The 19,054-nt window shown below is 43.5% G+C and overlaps 1 protein-coding gene across 12 annotated transcripts in view; it reads left to right on the forward strand.

Annotated features, from left to right (window-relative positions):
* The window catches only part of DOCK4 (dedicator of cytokinesis 4), a 627,777-nt gene that overhangs the window by 514,570 nt on the left and 94,153 nt on the right, over positions 1 to 19,054 (forward strand). For all 12 annotated transcript variants that reach the window (XR_015728984.1, XM_087874154.1, XM_087874155.1 and 9 more), the window contains 3 exons: positions 1,622 to 1,770; positions 7,789 to 7,875; positions 9,365 to 9,469. Coding sequence is in view for 11 of the 12 variants with exons in the window: in XM_087874154.1 (XP_087730280.1) it covers positions 1,622 to 1,770; positions 7,789 to 7,875; positions 9,365 to 9,469 (341 nt within the window). In the remaining variant the exon portion in view is untranslated. The remainder of the gene's footprint in view (positions 1 to 1,621; positions 1,771 to 7,788; positions 7,876 to 9,364; positions 9,470 to 19,054) is intronic.

The raw sequence follows: 19,054 nt of genomic DNA on the forward strand, positions 1-19,054 counted from the left end.
CTTATTTTTGGGGGAACCTAGATCTTCTCTGTTATTAGAAAAATTGGGTGATAATGTATTATTCTATTATTAATCTCAGGAAATGGGAGAAGCACATTTTATTCTTCAGGTACCAAAATAACTTGGTTAGATAAGACCAACCAATGGATACTGTAGATCACGGATGTCAAACTTGCAGCATCAGTTGCCGTCACGTGACATTTCGTGATGTTTTGTCCCTTCGCAGAGCTGGGGTGGATGTGGCCTGCATGTGATGCATCTGGCCCACAGGCCACCAGTTTGACATCCCTGCTGTTGATCATTATGATACAGGTTGACTTATGACTGTAATGTAGCCTGCCCATTATGGTTGCAACTTATGATAGTGATAGCCTTGCTTAATAACCCCAATCCCTCTTCTCCACATTGTGGTTGTTAAGCAGAGCATGGGTGCAACAGAGAGGGGGAAACCTTAGAAGGCCTTGTTCTGGCTCAGGCCTGCACTTGTAGCACCTCCCCAGCTCACCTGGTCACTCACCTTTTCAATAGATCTCTTTCGAGAAGCAACCTTTCTACTGCAAGGCCTTCTTACACAGAGGCCATGTGGCACTATTCTGGAAGTGAGTGCCAATTTTAGAAGCAGTTGCAATGAATTGTGGCTGTTCAGAAATAACATCCACTTCTTGGATGGTGCCAAAGTGGCCAGTTCTCCTTCCCAAACGTGATCTCTGGTTCTTTGCTGTGCTCCTTGACCTACCTATACTGTGGAGGCCATGTAGTGCCATCCCAGAAGCATAAATGTTGTGTAAAAGATGGCTATAACATTACTTTTAAGAATCCTTACTGCAAATAAATATGTAAATATGAATGTTGCATTCAATTATCTCAGAAAAGAATAATTTTTTTGGAGGGGGGGGAATTCGCCTACCTGTTAGGCCCATGGAACTAAGAATGACATAAGGAGTTGCTTCTGAGTAGTTTCCTTATTGTTGCTTGCCTATAGAAAGAAACCTTGCCAAACTAAAGCATCTATGTGCATAACTACCAGATATACCTTGTGTAATGTTAGGAAGAGTTCACCTTTCTACATTTGTCTCTTTGCTTGCTGGCCTATATTCCATTATACTATCCTCCATCTGCATTTAACATGTTACATTTTATTTATTTATTTATATATCAAACTTTTTAACTGCCCATCTCCCTCACCCATTTCTTCTCTCTTCCTGTTATCCCTATTTTGAGTAGTTCAGAAATGTTTGTATCTATTTTTGATTGACCCAAGCTCTGCAAAATATGGCTAAGCTTAACTGTAGTCTATCTGAAACAAGCTGTCTTAAAACAGTTAATAAAACTATTCTCCTTCTATAATCCAGTGTCAAGTTTAATGATAGTTTGGTGTTTGTTTTTTATTTAATTAAATAACAGTTAAATAAAATCAGAAGCAAAAGCATCTGGTCTCTTGCAGAAAAGAAGAGGAGAGAAACCTGAATAGGCAAAACTTTATCCTAACATCTAATGCTGTTGCAGTCTTAACATCAAGGAGCAAATTATCTAGTAATGTATCAATTATTTATGGAATGCATTTTTTCTGTTACTGTGGATACATTAAAATTGTTTCATGTTTATTTGTAAAACTTGATAGAAGCTGCCTATACACTTTTGCTGTATGATGAACTGTTGGAATGGTCAGACAGACCATTGCGGGAATTCCTAAGCTATCCTATGCAGACAGAATGGCAGCGTAAAGAATGTCTTCATCTCACGATAATCCAGAATTTTGACAGAGGAAAAGTAAGAAAATTTTGGCTGCTATTTTTCTTATTTGCTACTGCCTTCTTTTGAACAATTAATTATTAATATTGCTTGCCATCTATTATTTGAGATACAGCATAATTGATATGCAAATTGCACATACTCATATGAATTCTGAAGTTGGCTGTTTAGGGAAAATTTCAACCTGTACCCCATACCCATATTTCATTTAATATATATCTTTCAGATAGGTTCAAGTAGTTCAAATTGTGATAATGTTTTTTTAAAACAAGGATGATTCATCTTTGATCCAACAGTTGTACCTACTGTGTGTTGTATTGATGATTATGAGCTGTATTGTGTATTTTTAAATTCTATGATGTTCTTAAAATGACAGGGTCTACATCAATAAAAACCAAGTATATTTCAGATTTGATTATGTTAGCTAAAAAATTTATGGATTCAATTGTAATGCTAAAATATGAAGTTTTGATTATGGATTTAATATATTTCTATTGGTTGTTTAATTTCTGATGTATTCTAAGCTCCTGATGATTTGGGATAGAAGGAATCACACATTATTTCTTCAAGGGGTTTGGGCTTTTTGTTTCTTGATGAGCAAAACTGATGCCAGTATGTGCAATTTTATTTGGAATTACTTTGGAAATTAAACAGTCTTATAGAAGCAATTCATAATAAGTGTAAGGATTGTCTCTCCCCCTATCTTAAGAAAGTGAAAACTCTTGAAATGGAGTATTTCAAAAGGAATCTTTTATTAAGCAGAAGTGACAACAATGGATTCAAAGCAATACCCTTAGGCAAGACAAATAGAATTAAAGGAGTAGAGACCCCTCCCATTAGCCAGAATGCAGATTTTAGCCAATACACAAGTGTGAAGATGTTTTCTTTACCAGCTGCCCTGAGAACCAGATAAGCATGCATTCCCATTGCTATCCTCCATTATCCTTTAAAGTGAAACAACCTACATGACCTGTTCTGACCTAGGTTTCCTGATACAGTAAAAGTACACAATGAGTCCCAAAAACCCTCTTTTTATTTCAACGGCTGTGAATTCTGTTCATTCACAGATGGACTCAATTGTAAAGAGTCCGACAGAAGTCTGCCACAGTCCTTCAGGATAAGGCTGATAAGCACCCACCTTTATCTCCCTTGACACACTGCCAAGACCTAATTGGCAATTAAGTTTGCAAGGCCACACGGAACACAGAGTTAAAATGGAGCTGCAGAAGTAAAACTGGTCAGCACAAACAACGCTGCTTCCTGCAAAGGCCCATGTGCCTTTGCTCCTTCTTTATGTCTTATGGGAGGGGCCAATCATTTCCAAAACCTACTCCCAAGTCATCACTTTTTTTTTAACTGTTCTTGTTTTCTGGCAGCTCTGGGCACACTGGGAACAGGCTCCCCCTATCCCTCTCTCGCTGATGTCCAACTCTGGAGGCTCCGGAGTCCACACATAAGTCCCAGATGGCCCTGGCCCCCTCTCTGCCTCTGATGCAGAGCCCTTGTCCAAGCCTGCCCCAGACTCCAGGACTGACCCATGTTCCTCCCCAGCCTCCTCACTGTCTGACTCTGTTGCCAGCTCCACAGGCCACTGGTGGACCACAACATGGCTGTCATAAACATTCCCCAATGGTAAGGAGGTCTCAGGACACTTTGTGTCCTGACACGCCAGGATCTAGGTTGTAAAATATCCGTTGACACAGGCAATGCTATAAATCGAATCCAGCCCTCCCCCTTCTCCCAATTGAATGGCAGTATCACTTTTAGGGATCTGACATGCTGCCTTCCTTAGAAAAAGAAAGGCTCCACCTTTTAAAAATTAAAACTATAATATATTAACAAGGTTTGTTAGGGTTTTGGGAGTGAAATTTTCTCAGTAAGATAGGAGCCCTAACATGGTGTTTAGTGACCCATTCGTTTTGGGATGAGGGTAAAAGTTTCCAAGCAATTAAGTATAGGATTTTTCCTCTGTGGATCCTAGAGTCAAGGATTTCCTTGATTTCAAAGTATTGTTCACCTTCTATCATGATGGGAACAGGTGGTGTAGATGCAGGTGGCCTGAGTGATGAGATTACCTCTCGTTTGAGTAAACTAATGTGAAATACTGGGTGGACTTGCCTGAATGTCTTTGGAAGGAGTAGTTCAACTGTTACTGGATTGATGACCCTAATGATAGGGAAAGGTCCAATGAAATTTGGCCCTAGTTTCTTTGATGGCTGTAATAATTTCAGGAATTTTGTAGATAAGTATACTCTATCTCCAACATGGAAAGGTTTAGGTTCCATTCTTTTCTTGTCAGCTTGCATTTTAAAAGCCTCTCTAGCTTCTTTAAAGCTAATCTAACTACTGGTCATGTGTTTTGTAAAGTAGCCATTCACTCCTTAAGTGAGGGGATAGTGGGTTCTTCTGTGGGTAATTCAGGCATGGGGCTGAAATTCTGGCCTATTGCTACTCTAAAAGGGGTAAAACCAGTACTTGAGTGTACAGAGTTATTAAATGCAACCAGCAAAAGGTAAAAGTTCAGTCCAATTATCCTGTTGAAAATTAATAAAACATCTTAGATATTGTTCTAGCACCAAGTTCGTCCTCTCAGCTTTCTTACATTAATCCTCAACTTCCCTACTAAGATTGGGCTGATCAAGCAGCGGGTGCACCCTGAGTCCACTAAAGCAGAGATATTTATCTCCCTGTCCCGGTTGGGATAAATAGTCTTAAGGGGAGGTTAAGTGGTTTAATTGGTTTGCATCCTCTGGATTGCTTCCGAATGAGTGCGATTCCTCCTGCTGAGATGCTAGAGTTTCCTCCCCAAAGAGGTGGGAGGGGGATGGAAACTCTACGATTTCCCTGCTCCTCAGGGCAGTCTCCTTCCTGCACTGGCCAGGTTTTGCAAGTTTCCCCCCTGGTGGGCATTCTGGTTTCTGGGTGGGTGTTTGAGAACAATACTCTGCAGCTCAGTGCCCCTCCTTTCCACGCTTGAAACAGGCTGAGGATTTTGGAGAAAATGTGGTTTACGGTTTGAAGGGCTCTTGCTTCCATTGGGGTGGGGATTTCTACCATGCTCGCCCCGCTCGGTACTGGTTTCTGGCCATATCAATCTTGGCTTCTTCAGTGGTGAGGTACCACTCCTGTAGGTGATTTGGTGTGCCTCGGCCCACGCAGGCATTGTATAGATAATCACTCAGCCCATCCTTGAAACAGCTTATCAAAATGTCCTCAACACGCCACAACTGGTGTGTTGTGGCCAGTTCACACAACATGTGAGGTCACAGAATTCTTCAGTATACTCTGCCACTGGCTGTCGCCCCTGCTTCACCACCTTAATGCGGTCGCGTGCTTTCCGATCTGTGAGGGGGTCCTCGAAACGTTGTCGCAGGGCCATCATGGAATGATTGAAGTCCCGCAGTTCTGGTGCGTCGGCGTTATGCAGGGTCACCATCCATCTGGCAGCGGCTCCCTCCAGGGCTAGGGTAACAGCTTTTACTCGGGATTCTTGGGTTTGGATATCACACCCGTGCTCTTGCATATAGGTGAGCATGTGTGCCACAAAGAATCCTAATTGTTGTGGATCCCCATCAAACATCATCCCAAGGGAGGGAGTTTTTCTTTCCAGCTGCGGGGCTTGGGGCTGGTTGGGAATGGGCGCCAGTGCACATGCTGCCCAGGGGGGAGGGTTTGCTAGGTCCTCTGGCACCGCTGTTGCACCATCTGCTCGATTGGTGGGCTCCAGAGGGATGGTGCCCCCCCCTGGCATTATCCGCAGCTGCTGCCCTTTCAGTGCTCCTTGGCTGTCGTCCTGGCTCCCCTCGGATGTTGAGATTTTCCAAAGTTTCCATCACCAATTGAGTTATATGCCTCTTCAGACGATCCTCTCTCAGCAGTGCTTCGGTTAGTTCCCCCTAATCAGAGAGGGCTTCTAGCTCCAGTTTCCACCCGGGTTTCGGTTACCGTGGCTGAGGGTGACTCTTCTGGTTCTCCCATCCCAGCTGTCTTTCTTCCTGATGCCAATTGACCAGCAGGGCTTTTCGGAATCCTCTTGGGTTACCTCATCCTCTCCGATGGGGTGCAAGAAGCAGGCATCGGGCTAGGTTGATATCTCCCCCCAGCATTCGGCTTCTCCCTGTTCCCTGTTTTGTTTGGACATGGTTTGCAGGATCCCCTCAATAGAGCGAATATTGCTTCTCTGGGTTGACCTTTTTGCAGATGTTGCTTTCTGTAAGGATTGCCACTCCCTCTAGCTTAAGAAAGTGAAAACTCTTGAAACAGAGTATTTCAAAAGGGACCTTTTATTAAGCAGAAATGACAGCAATGGATTCAAAGCAAGTCTGAATACCCTTAGGCAAGACAAGTAGAATTAAAGCAGTAGAGACCCCTCCCATTAGCCAGAATGCAGATTTTAGCCAATACACAAATGTGAAGATTTTTTCTTTACCAGCTGCCCTGAGAACCGGATAAGCATGCATTCCCATTGCTATCCTCCATTATCCTTTAAAGTGAAACAACCAACATGGCCATCATAAACATTTCCCAAAGGTAAGGAGATCTCAGGGCGCTTTGGCGCCAGGATATAGGTTGTAAAATATCTGTTGACACAGGCAATGCTAATAAATCGAATCCAGCCCCCCCTTCCCCTTCTCCCAATTGAATGGCAGTATTACTTTTAGGGATCTGACAGTAAGATTGTTTGAAAAGCCCTGTGGGTATTCCTACCCCTTTTGTAACTCTTCTTGGGGTCTAGTTTTGTTTTATAAAATTTATGCAGTGGCCTCTTTCAGTGTAAAGGATAAGAAAGAACTGTGGGACCATATCTTTGACTTTGTTTTCCTTCCTCCCTCTTCACCTGGAAGATGTAGAGAAGTAGAGCCTTTATTAAAATATCTTGATAAATGAATACCAGTTTCATATATAGTTTTCCATGCATAGGGATCTGGTAGAAACCTCAATGATATCCACATGACACCATTTTGCAGATAAATGAGTTACAGACTTGCATCACATGACTCAAGTATATGGGTGTCAAACTCGATTACATCACGTGACGTATCATGACATATTGTCACTTTTTTGACTGCGGAACTGGGGTGGGCGTGGCCTGCGTGTGATGCATCTGGCCTGTGGGCCATCAGTTTGACACCCCTGCTCAAGTATATAATTGTACAAATGATGTCATTATGCATGAAATGTCATATGCCCTTTTCCCTGCCCATTTCCTGCTAAAACTCAGTCTTCTGTTTCAGCAGTTCCTAGTTTATGGATCATTGTGCAGTTTTATGTAAATGCTTCCCTAACAGTCACAGTGATGCATAGAGAATGAGATGGATCTTGAGAATCTTTGTACTTTAGAAGTGGTTCCTCTTTAATGGTGGTATGCTCTTTAGAAAAATAAAACTTTTTTTTTTACATTAAACTCTATTTGGGATGCTTTAAAATGAATATCTTAAAAAAAACTATATGTGGAGGAGAATTAAACTACTCTATGCCCTTGCAGTGAATTATGTCTTGTGAGAAATATTGATCATATGGACCTAGCCTATGCTCCCCTGCTTAAACATGTATATTTTAATCAACCTAATGTAGACAGAATTGTTGACACAGCATGTTGCAAACACTAATCAAGCAAAGTGTATTACAATTTTGACCCTAGTAGGGAGGAAAGCCAATATATAAGCTCTGCTTCAAGAAGCAAAGTGATTTAAACCAGTATTAGGGGTACCTTCTGACTCTCCTCTATGCTACATATACCAAATATTTGAATAAGGTTATGCGTACAGTTTTGCCAATGGTATTCAGTAGTATATGAATTCCAGTCTAGGAACCTGGCAAGTCAGTTATTCTGAACATCTGTGAATGAAATTTAATTATATTTAATGTATTGACAATTTTCATAAGCAGCTGTTCTCTTCCTTTTCAATAATATTAGTAATTGTTAAGGGAGAGATTGAACTGCTAACAGGAGATACTTGAAAATTTGTTGGGAACAAATAAAAACCTTCAGATTCTTCTCTCTGGTGAAAATTTCTCTTTCTTATTTGTCTACAGTGCTGGGAAAATGGTATTATTTTATGCAGGAAGATTGCTGAGCAATATGAAAGCTATTATGACTACAGAAATCTCAGCAAGATGCGGGTAATAAAATTGAATTTTTTAAATATAAATATTATTCACACAGTACAGTACAGTCTTTCACAATTAGACTACCATTTTTATCCACAGCGAGGACAGCCCTGAATTTAAGATCATCCTTTGAAGCAAAAGTAGATAAAAACAAAAATAAATAAATAACCTAATAACCTAAAAAAGACAAACATTGTGTGATGCCTAATGATGCCCTTATTAATTTTGGGTTGTCAGTTCCAGCTGAATCAGATACTTGATAATCAAACAGAGATACAAAATTTATTCATCTTCTGTGGGTGAAACTAAGAATGTAAGTGTAATAGTGACTTTTGTTTTAAGGTATAGTATCAATGACTATTTATTGTATGAGTTTCAGCTATTGGGTAGTTTTTAAAATGTAATGAATAAACAAACTAGGATTGTGCAAGTGAATCTAGGGTCACATGAGTGTAGGCTTTCATGGCTGATATCTGTTGGGCAATGTTGGGCTTCAGGATTTAGCAACCGTGGTCTAGATAACAGAGTTTCTGATGTTTCACCAACAAATATGGCTGGCATCTTCAGAGCAAGATGGTTTGCTATACAATCTACAGGCAATTGAGCAGCGACTGACTGGGCTCCTGTCTTTATACACAAGTGATCTGATAGCTGTAGAGCCAGGAAATCTGAACTCTAGACCACAGTCACAAAATCAGTTTACTTTGATTAAAAAGTTGCTCACCACATCCTATCTGTCATTTGCCAAAAATAGAAGACAGGGTGTTTTTTTTTGCAGGCATTGGAAAACACAAGCCAGAAAAGGCAGACTAATGTGTTTTCTGGTACAGCTTCCTAAATATTAATGCAAACTATGTAGGAGGAGGTGTGCGCTATGTCTTCTATAATGCTCGCCAAAGTAATTTAATTTCAGTTAATGATTTGGAAAAGGTAAATGACACATCTTCTGCAATACTTGTTGAAAGTTTCTGCATAAACAGCCTGGAGCTCTGTAACACTTGCCAAAAATTTCACTGATGGCACCATTGCAACACTCATTTGCTTCTAGGCGATTCACTAAACCTTTTGGCAAACAGTCTGGAGTAGATCAGCAGCCCCTCCTTTTTTTCCTGTAGCTGTGCAAAGCAGAACAAAATTGAAGTAACATGATGTAACATTTTGCATCATGAAGTGCTATACCATAGTACTTTGTGAAATAGCTTTGAAGGAGTACTTCAGTTGAACTTTTGAATCCCCACAAGACCATAATAAGTGTACGATTGAAAAAGAATACAAATCAAAATAGATAAGAATGAAGGAGGAGCCAAACAAGTGCTATTTCTTTTGATAAATCCAAAACTCTGTCTAGTACCATTTTATATAACCATTGGATTGAAATCATTTTTTGATATCTATAGATCACAGTTGAATGATATTTCTTGTTTTTCTTTTTTGTTTAGTACACAAAAAGTACACAAAATGTCCTTCTTTCTCATTTCTTTATTTATCTAAATCCACACAGTTGATGGAAGCTTCTTTATACGATAAAATTATGGATCAGCAACGTTTGGAGCCTGAGTTTTTCAGAGTTGGATTTTATGGGAAGAAGTTTCCATTTTTCTTACGGGTGAGTTTGGATTTTTTAAATACAAATGTTAACATGCATGACAATGTTAGGCTAATACTATTAGAACATTTACAGATTAAAAACTACAGTATGTACAGCACTTTAATAAAATTATGTGTAACATAATTCTGAATTGCGCACGCCCAAGATGGCGACTCCTGACGGAGCTCCGGTTTTGCGGGGGTGATGCCCTGGCCGTTAGGGGGTCCTTAGGGCCAGATTGTCCATCTATGGTCCATGGCGTGGTGAGAGGGCTGATTCGCCGATTCGTTGGGAGCATTTTGGCTCCGGAAGATCCTTTGGGAGAGCAGTTTATGGCTTGGCTCTCCGGAACAGCTTGAAGTGAGACGGGCGGTGCTGGCGGGGTGTAAGATGGCGAGATAGGCCTGGAGCTCCGTGACAGCCGACCCTGCATCCGTCGGAGGCTGCCAGAGGGATGGCGGTGCACGGCGGCGGTGGCCATTTGGCACCCTTGGCGAGACTCCGCTGGACCCTGGTGATGGCAGGAGCTGCCTGCGGAGGCCAGCGGTGGGCAGAGTCGGCACGGAGGAGGCCGATGGTGATGGCGGCAGTGACGACGGCGCCCGAAATGGCAGTTACCGGCGGCGGTAGTGGGAGCGGCGGAGACCAAAGAGGCCACAAGCGGGAGAGCAGGGACCTGCCTGATTATTTTCAGCGGAAACTCCTGGGCGACGGAGGGAAGCTGACCCATTCATTGTCGGGCCAGCCCTGGACCGTCTCCCAGAGGCTTCCCCCCTCTTTTTTCTATGTGGGGGGGGGGTTAAACCAGAGGTACTTTATGCATGGAAGACCTGAAGGTGGCTAAGGAGATGGGAAGGGGACTGTGGTGTCTACCATGGGGGCTTTGCTCTGGTATGTCACTGCCTTACTCCACCTCCCCCCCTCCTGTATTTTTCATCTCACGTGCCCCTTTTGTGGCCGGATATTCAGCCTTTTGTGATCATTTACTATCCAGGTTTGTTGTTTCCTGTGTGTCAGGATGAGAGTTTCCCTACTTTTATGTCATCTGAGTCTCCCTGGATTCGCTACTACATATTTCCCACAGACTATCTGTGTCTCTGAACTCAAGGATTGGCTATTCTATCTGTGCCTAGGTACAACATTGAAAGAACCGGACTAAAGCTGCTGTTTCTCTCCTCTATATCTGGTTGCTGTGAGAGGGTGACCGATGTTTACATCTGAGTTCAAAATGGCTTAAGTTTTCTACCACTGATGTGAGAGGTCAGTGGGACTAAAATGACTTGTACCTCTGATTGATACTCTCTCCACGGGACCCTGGATAGCTAGGACATCCCCACCAGCTATGGACTATCTAGCTACAAAATGTACTCGTTGGGAGAACTCCTCAAACTGCGAGAGCCCCCCCTCTTGCAGGGCTGGCCCTCTGCTTTATCGAGGGCCTATCTCGATGATGGACTTTGGAGTCTGGAGAGATGGCATACAGCAAAAAGAGGGTTATGGGGTTTTTTAGGGAAATTTTTTAATAAGATTTTAAGGGATTCTGGGAGGGGGTAGGTTATGTGGGTTTGGGGAAAAACCGCGGGGGAGGGTATCTGAGCCAGCTGAGGGGCGCGGCATGGGAGGTGCAGACTCAGGGGTCAGGGAGGGGGTTAGAGCTTATGATGCAGATGGCCATGACATCGATACTGTAGGTGGGAGGGGCAGATATGGCGGGAGCAGGGGGCCACATCATTTTGTGGGAGTGCGTCCTCGCTGGTTGCAAGCGGTTGCACACTCCGGCCCCCAAAGCTCTTCTCGTTCCCCAGGTTGTACGGAACCTCGGGCCCCAGGCCTTCGACTGATGCTGTGCAACGTCAGGTCCGTGGTAAATAAAGCCCCCCTTATTTGTGACCTTATTCAGGAGGGGGGTGCGGACCTGGCGGGTATCACGGAGACCTGGTTGGGCCAGGAGGGGGAAGCCCCCCTTGTTGATATGTGCCCACCCAGTTTCCGTGCATTCCATCAGCCAAGGTCACAGGGGAGGGACGGAGGTGTGGCGGTTATCATTAACGAGGGTCTTGGACCGAGGGAGGCCACTGTTCCTCAGACGGCTGGATGTGAGTCCCTCCTTGTGAAGTGGGGTCATAGGGTGCAGTTGGGCTTGCTAGTCACGTACCTGGCTCCCTGCCATTTGGCAGCAGCCCTGCCCGAGCTGCTCAACGTTATAGCCGTGGTGGTGGTTGACACCCCCAGGCTTATGGTCATGGGGGATTTTAACCTGCCATCAGTTGGCGAGATGTCTGAGGTGGCTCGGGAGTTCATGGCTTCCATGATGGCCATGGACCTGACCCAGTTAATTTATGGCCCTACTCACATGGGGGGACACACACTGGACCTGGTTTTTGTCTCTGGACAGTGGGTGAGTGATCTTGAGATAGGGGATATAGCGATTGAACCCTTGTCATGGTCAGATCACTCCCTCCTTCGCCTGGACCTTCGAACCACCACTCCCCGCCGCAGGGAGGTGGAACCGACCAGGTGGTTCTGCCCCAGGCGCCTGATGGATCCTGATAGGTTCCAGATGGAGCTTGGGCCATTTCCTGAGGTTCTGGCACACGACTCGGCTGAGGACTTAGTAGCCGCCTGGGATAGGGCGGCTGCTGGGGCTTTGGACCGAGTCGTGCCTTTGCGGCCTCTGACCCGGCGCCGGTCTCACCTGGCTCCTTGGTATACTGAGGAGCTGAGGGAGATGAAGTGCCGGAAAAGACGCCTAGAGAGCAGTTGGAGGGCTAGTCGTTCTGAATCCGACCGGACACTGGTAAGATCTCATATTAAGAATTACCTAGTGGCGATAAAAGTAGAGAAGAGTAACTACTTTCCTGCTCATATTGCATCATCAGATAATCGCCCAGCCGCCCTGTTTAGGGTGACCCGCTCCCTGCTCCACCAGGGGGTGCGGGAGGACCCCTTGGAGGGTAGAGCTGAGGATTTTGTACAATATCTGTATGACAAAATCGCTCAGATTCGGGAACAGCTGGACTCTGACTGGGTAGATCCAGGGGAGATGAGAGGGGCAGGTCCTGAGAATATTATATGGGAAGAGTTTGATCCTGTGACTCCCGAAAGCGTGGACAGGATACTGAGCAGACTGAGTGCGGCCACATGTTTATTGGACCCGTGTCCCTCCTGGCTGGTGCTGGCCTCCCGGGAGGTTACACGAGGCTGGCTCCAGGGGATTATAAATGCTTCTTTGAGTGAGGGTGTCTTTCCCGCCGACCTGAAAGAAGCGGTGGTGAGGCCCCTCCTCAAGAAGCCTTCCCTGGACCCGGCTGTGTTACCAAATTATCGTCCTGTCTCCAACCTTCGCTTTGTTGCGAAGGTTGTCGAGAGTGTGGTTGCACGACAGCTGCCTCAGTACCTGGATGAATTGACTTAGCTAGATCCGTTCCAGTCGGGCTTCAGGCCCGGGTACAGCACGGAGACGGCATTGGTTGCATTGGTTGATGATCTCTGGAGGGCTCGGGACAGGGGTTGCTCCTCTGTCCTGGTCCTATTAGACCTCTCAGCGGCTTTTGATACCATCGACCATGGTATCATGCTGCACCGCTTGGAAGGGTTGGGGTGGGGGGTTCTCCTCCTTTCTCTCCGATCGGTCGCAGTCTGTGTTGACAGGGGGGCAGAGGTTAACCCCGAGGCCCCTCATTTGTGGGGTGCCGCAAGGGTCGGTCCTTTCGCCTCTCCTGTTCAACATTTATGTGAAGCCGCTGGGTGAGATCATCCGTGGTTTTGGGGTGAAGTACCATCAGTACGCTGATGACACCCAGCTGTACATCTCCACCCCAGACCACCCCAATGATGCCCTCGAGGTGATGTCCTGGTGCCTGGAGGCCGTACGGATCTGGATGGGGAGGAACAGACTCAGGCTCAACCCATCCAAGACCGAGTGGCTGTGGTTTCCGACGTCCCGATATAGTCAGTTGGCGCCATCTCTGACTATTGGGGGCGAGTCGTTGGCCCCCACAGATGGGGTTCGCAACTTGGGCGTCCTCCTGGACTCACGGCTGTCTTTAGAAGAGCATATGGCAGCCGTGGCCAGGAGGACTTTTTATCAGGTTCGCCTGATTCGCCAGTTTCTGGATCGGGACTCGTTACGCATGGTCACTCATGCCCTTGTCACCTCACGCCTGGACTATTGCAATGCTCTCTACATGGGGCTCCCCTTGAGGAGCACCCGGAGGCTCCAACTGGTCCAGAATGCGGCCACGCGGGTGGTGATGGGAGCAATGTGGCGCCCCCATGTGACCCCCCTCCTGCGCGAGCTGCACTGGCTCCCAGTGGTCTTCCGGGTGCGCTTCAAGGTTTTGGTTACCACCTTTAGAGCGCTCCATGGCTCAGGATCAGGGTACTTACGAGACTGCCTTCTGCCACCAGTAGCCTCTCACCGACCAGTTCGCTCCCATAGAGAGGGGCTCCTCAGGTTGCCGTTGGCCAAACAATGTTGACTGGCGGCCCCCAGGGGAGAGCCTTCTCTGTGGGGGCACCTGCCATCTGGAACAAGCTCCCCCCGGAGATACGGAGGATTCAAGACTTACGCATCTTCCGCCGCGCCCTAAAAACGTTCTTATTCCAACAGGCTGGTCTGGCCTAACTCTCCCTTTTAAATTGGGTTTTAAAATGTTTTTTAGATAAATTGGATGTCTTACATTTGTTTTTTGAGCCTAAATTATTTAATCTGTTTTTAATAGTTTTTTAACTTTTGTATGTCTTTGTATTTTATCTTGGCTGTTCACCGCCCTGAGTCCTTCGGGAGTAGGGCGGTATACAAATATGATAAATAAATAAATAAATAAATAAATAAATAAATAAATAAACATTTAAACATACTTTGAAATTTTCATCTGTCTTCTGGTATTCTGCTTTATGTTGCTCCTTATCAAGATTAATTCTGTTTCATGCAGTCTTTTCATGAATGACAAAAAGATGGCTAGGAACTATTTTCCATTGTCACAGAGACTAGCCCCCCCCCCCCCCGCTGCCCCCCATTGAGAAAAAGTTGCTGGTGAGATAATAATGAAAAACAGTGCGCAGAGATGACTAAATTAACCCATGAATTAAATGATGACGAGAAGTCAGTTTACTATATTGTGTGGGAAAGGTGGTACAAGTGGATACATGATAAAATGAAAGAAAGACTTAAAGGTGTGTTAAATAATGGTTAAAAGTGATTTGAAATATCACCAAGTATTATTTATGTAAATAGTTAAAACACTGCACATCCGATATCAACTGAAAATGACATTACATTTATGTTTTTTATGTTTTTGTTTGTATGTTTTTCTTTTTCTCTGTTTGTAAAAAATCTTAATAAAGTTTCTACAAAAAATAATAATAATAATGAAAAACATGCTGATGGTAACATCTGTAAAATCATGGAAAAGTCTGCCTAGGTAGGTTGTTGTTCTCCCATTTCCAGAAAAGAAGGTAGTTTAATTGATTTTCCTGTACACTGCATTGACATCTTGAGTTCATTGGTGTTGGAGAAGATTCCTGCAGATACCATGGATCAGAAAACAAGCCAATGGGTCATCAAACAAATCAACCCAGAATTCCCACTTAAGGTACAAATAGCCAGGCTCAAATTCCCAACTTTCTGGGAAAGTTGAAAGAAAAGAAAAAGAGAAGAGGATGACCAGTAGCAAGGTGGATCTCTTATGTGCATTGCTAAGGGGCTTGAAAAAACAAGTTAGGGTCAAATCATCTTGGAGAAAAGCTATCTATGTGCTCCCTAAGAGCTGAAAATGATTTGATGACACATATTCAGTTTAATCGATTTTCCTGTACATTGATGAGGATAGAACTAGATAATCCTTGTGGTCTCTTCTAATTCCACAGTTCTGTGATTTGAAGAGGTTGGATAGTAAAGAACACCTAGTAGTACACGGGATGAGGTAGTTATTCCCATTAGGAAAAATTTCCACTATACAATTCTGTAAGGTCCCAAAATACACTTGAGTCACCAGAATGCCAAAGAGAGAGACTCAAGACGAGGCTTGCAAAAAAAACAGATTTTATTTATGGCCAAAAACAAAATACTGGGTGGAACTATATCCAGAACATACAGATACAATGCATGCGAGGAGATAGCCACACCTTGGGGAAGGTATGGCGTCCTTTTATACCCTCAGAGACGTCAGCTTAGTACCCAACTCTGGCCTCCCACTCCAGGCCCGTGCATTCCTTGTTGCCCTGCAAGGGGGAATAGAAACTTCCCAATTAGTCATCTTGAGCATTTCTTTGTTTACTCAATTGGCCACTTAGGCCCCCTGGCCCTGGAAAGTAGGAGTCTATCCAGATCAACATAAATTAAGACTGAGATACGTACCATGCTCTTAGATGGCACAAGAAAAAAACAGGGAGAAGATTGATATGGGTTCAGGTCAAATGGCAGGGACATATGTTTGACAAATACCAGATACATGCCATGCCTAATAACAGAATATGTTTGTTACAGGAGATACAAATATAAAGGCATAATATATGTGATACAAATACAAAGGCATATGTGTATTACAAGAACCTAATGGTTACAGAATCTAGTATACCAGTATATCATATCCTAGTATTATTTATTATATCCTTATTATTGTTTCCCTTCAATTCATACTAGGCCTTTTAGGTCTAGCCAGCCTCAGCAGGCAAACTCTAATATACGAACTACAGCAGAGGTGATATTCAGCAGATTCTGACCAGCCTTATCTCATTATATGGTTGGAAAAGGAAGAGCATTTTAATAGCCTTTTCAGTCAATTGTGGATAGGCTTTGAAAATTCAGCAAGTGGTAGTTTCTTAAATGCAATGCAAAGCCTGAAATAAATGAACTTTAACACTCCATCAAATTAAAATCCATCCGTCTATTGTACATTTTGAATGGTTTTTTTTTTTTTACCTATGCATGTGTTAGGTTCAGCTTGTAGCTTACTCCTAACCTGTTGGTCAGGCAATATATCTGTTTCTTTAAGAAACAACTGAGCCACGTAATCAGGGTTTGCTGAACCCTGTAATTAGGCTACAGTGCATAAATAAGCAGCACAGAGAAGCGTTCCTTCTTCCTGAATGATCCTGTTGCTTCCTGCGTCTTTCTGCTGATTGTTATATGGTACTGTATACCAAGAGTTACTAAAGTCTGTTTGCTTTGGTAAGGGAAGATACTTACTGGACTGATATTACTGTTTATGACCTTGGACTGTTTTACCTACACCGAGACTGCTTCTTATCTTGTATATAAAGTATTTTTCTCACACGAGCTGTACGTTTATCTCCTTCCCTGTGTGTTTCTGCTCTGCTCGTTGCATAAGCAACAAATACTTTTTACACACACCCTAACAGCATGATTTTTTAACATCCTGTGTTAGTCATTTGGAAAATATTGGTTATGAAGGACTTCAAAAGGTTGATTTTTCACTATTCAGCATCCAAAAATCATGTTTGTTTATATCACTTATCAGAAAGAGCTGTCAGCCCAGTAACACACATTTACAGCAGCTCTGCCCAGTTTTATTATTTTATTATATAATTAACTTTTTAATAGTTTTACTGGACATTTTTTTACTTAACTAAATTTGTTTGGATGAAATGATAGTGAAGACAAATACACAGATAACGGATTTTGCCTGGAACTGATAGTTATGCGGAAAAGAAAGAAACGCCATGGTGCTAGCCTGGGACATCTCCCTCCTTTGAACTCTGCAAAACAACCAAGAATTGAGGAGCACTTCTCATGAAAGAGAACTGTAAGTAAAATAAATTCTCCACCCATCTCTAACAAATTTGAAGCACTAGAATGGGACTACCAAACAGAGGTGGCAAACTATTAGATCTTCCTCGTTTCTTGTGGAAGAGCAAAATGGTAGCCAGTCACCATTACAAGAAACCAACCCAGGTATTTGTTCCAGGAGAGTTGAAATGAAGCCCAAAAATAATAAGAAAGATCAGAACATAAAGAGGCTATCATGGGAAAATTCAACTGAGTTTATGGCAAAACAATGCCTCCGCATAGTGCAAATATTTGAGCAGCTTACAGCCGTAAAACATGAATTGAAGACATTGAATCTAGCTGTTTTTCTTCAAAAGCAAGGACCCTCTACTCCTACAAAAGCCTTTGTAACAGACATAGTCAAATCTCCCACTCTGGGCAAGTATGCTAATAAGAAGCAAGAGCAAAAGTAATCACTAAAGAACTTGTCAAAAAGCCACAACTTTCTAAGAGTAACACACTATCTTCTGATAAAGCAAAGAGAGGGGAACTTACAAACATTAAAGATTCCTTGGAAGCCAGAAAAGTCTCCTCCACCAAATTAAATTGTTCATTGCAAACACAACAGATCTCTCTCAGAATTTGCATGAAGGGACTTAATGTGGGACATTGGAATACCAGGAAAGCAATCCTAGCTTCCTTAGGTCGGCTTCTTCACTACCAAGGTGTGTAGATTGATCTGTGTGCTGTCGATTGGCTCCCAGATGTCCCAAATTGGAAGCAGATATGCCTGTCCTTTAAACAGCCTACCATCCCTTTGATGCTATTCAAGATGAGAGCATATCTAGAATTAGAATAGAATAGAGCTGGAAAGGACCTTCTAGTCTAACCCCCTGCTCAAGCAGGAGAACCTATACAATCTCAAACGAGTGACTGTCCAGTCTCTTCTTAAAAATATCCAGTGATGGAGCACCCACGATTTCTGAAGGCAAGCTGTTCCACTGATTAATTGTCCTCAATGTTAGGAAGTTTCTCCTTAATTCCAGGTTGCTTCTCTCTTTGATCAGTTTCCAACCTCTGGTGCTTTGGAGAATAATTTGACCCCCTTTTCTTTGTGGCAGCCCCTCAAATACTGAAATACTGCTATCATGTCACCCCTAATTTTTCTTTTCTTTAGACTAGTCAGACCCAAAATCTGCAGCCGTTCTTCATATGGTTTAGTCTCCAGGCCTTTGATCATCTTAGTTGCTCTTCTCTGAACTTTTACCAAAGTCTCAACATCTTTTTTGTATTATGGTACTAAGGGTTCTGTAAAGCAGCACTAATACTTCATGTGATCTTGATGTCAGGGTTCCAAGTAATGGACCCAATGGAATCAAAACTCCAAGGCAGACACGTTCCTCAAAGTATAGATTTATTAGGCACATCATATTGGCACATCTGGGGAAACCCAACTCTGAGCTCCCTTTGGGTTTCCCCCTAATGAAAAGTAAAGTCCCCACCCCCCTGCCATGCAGTTCATCACATAGTCCAATCAGATCACAGTCCAATGGTCACTCAGTCTCAGACCCCACCTCCTTGCACCTGGTGGGAAAACTCTTGGTTCTCAGGAGAAAGAATTTTATTATGGCTACAATTCCTCAGTTATCTCTTCCTTCCCCCTCCCGTTCCCACAGCACGACTTTCTTTGCTGTGGCAACCCTGAAGTGCCAAGGGGGGAAATGGTTCCAGGGCTGACACTTGATTCTATGCCTCTGTTTATACAACCCAGGATTGTATTAGCTTTTTTTGGCTGCTGCTGCACATTGCTGGCTCATATTCAAATGATCATCCACTAGGACTCCAAGGTCCCTTTCACAGTTACTGTTTTT

The sequence above is a fragment of the Pantherophis guttatus genome, chromosome 7 (genome assembly GCF_059756535.1).
Source record: "Pantherophis guttatus breed Tessera chromosome 7, ASM5975653v1, whole genome shotgun sequence".
Classification (NCBI taxonomy): Eukaryota; Metazoa; Chordata; class Lepidosauria; order Squamata; family Colubridae; genus Pantherophis; species Pantherophis guttatus.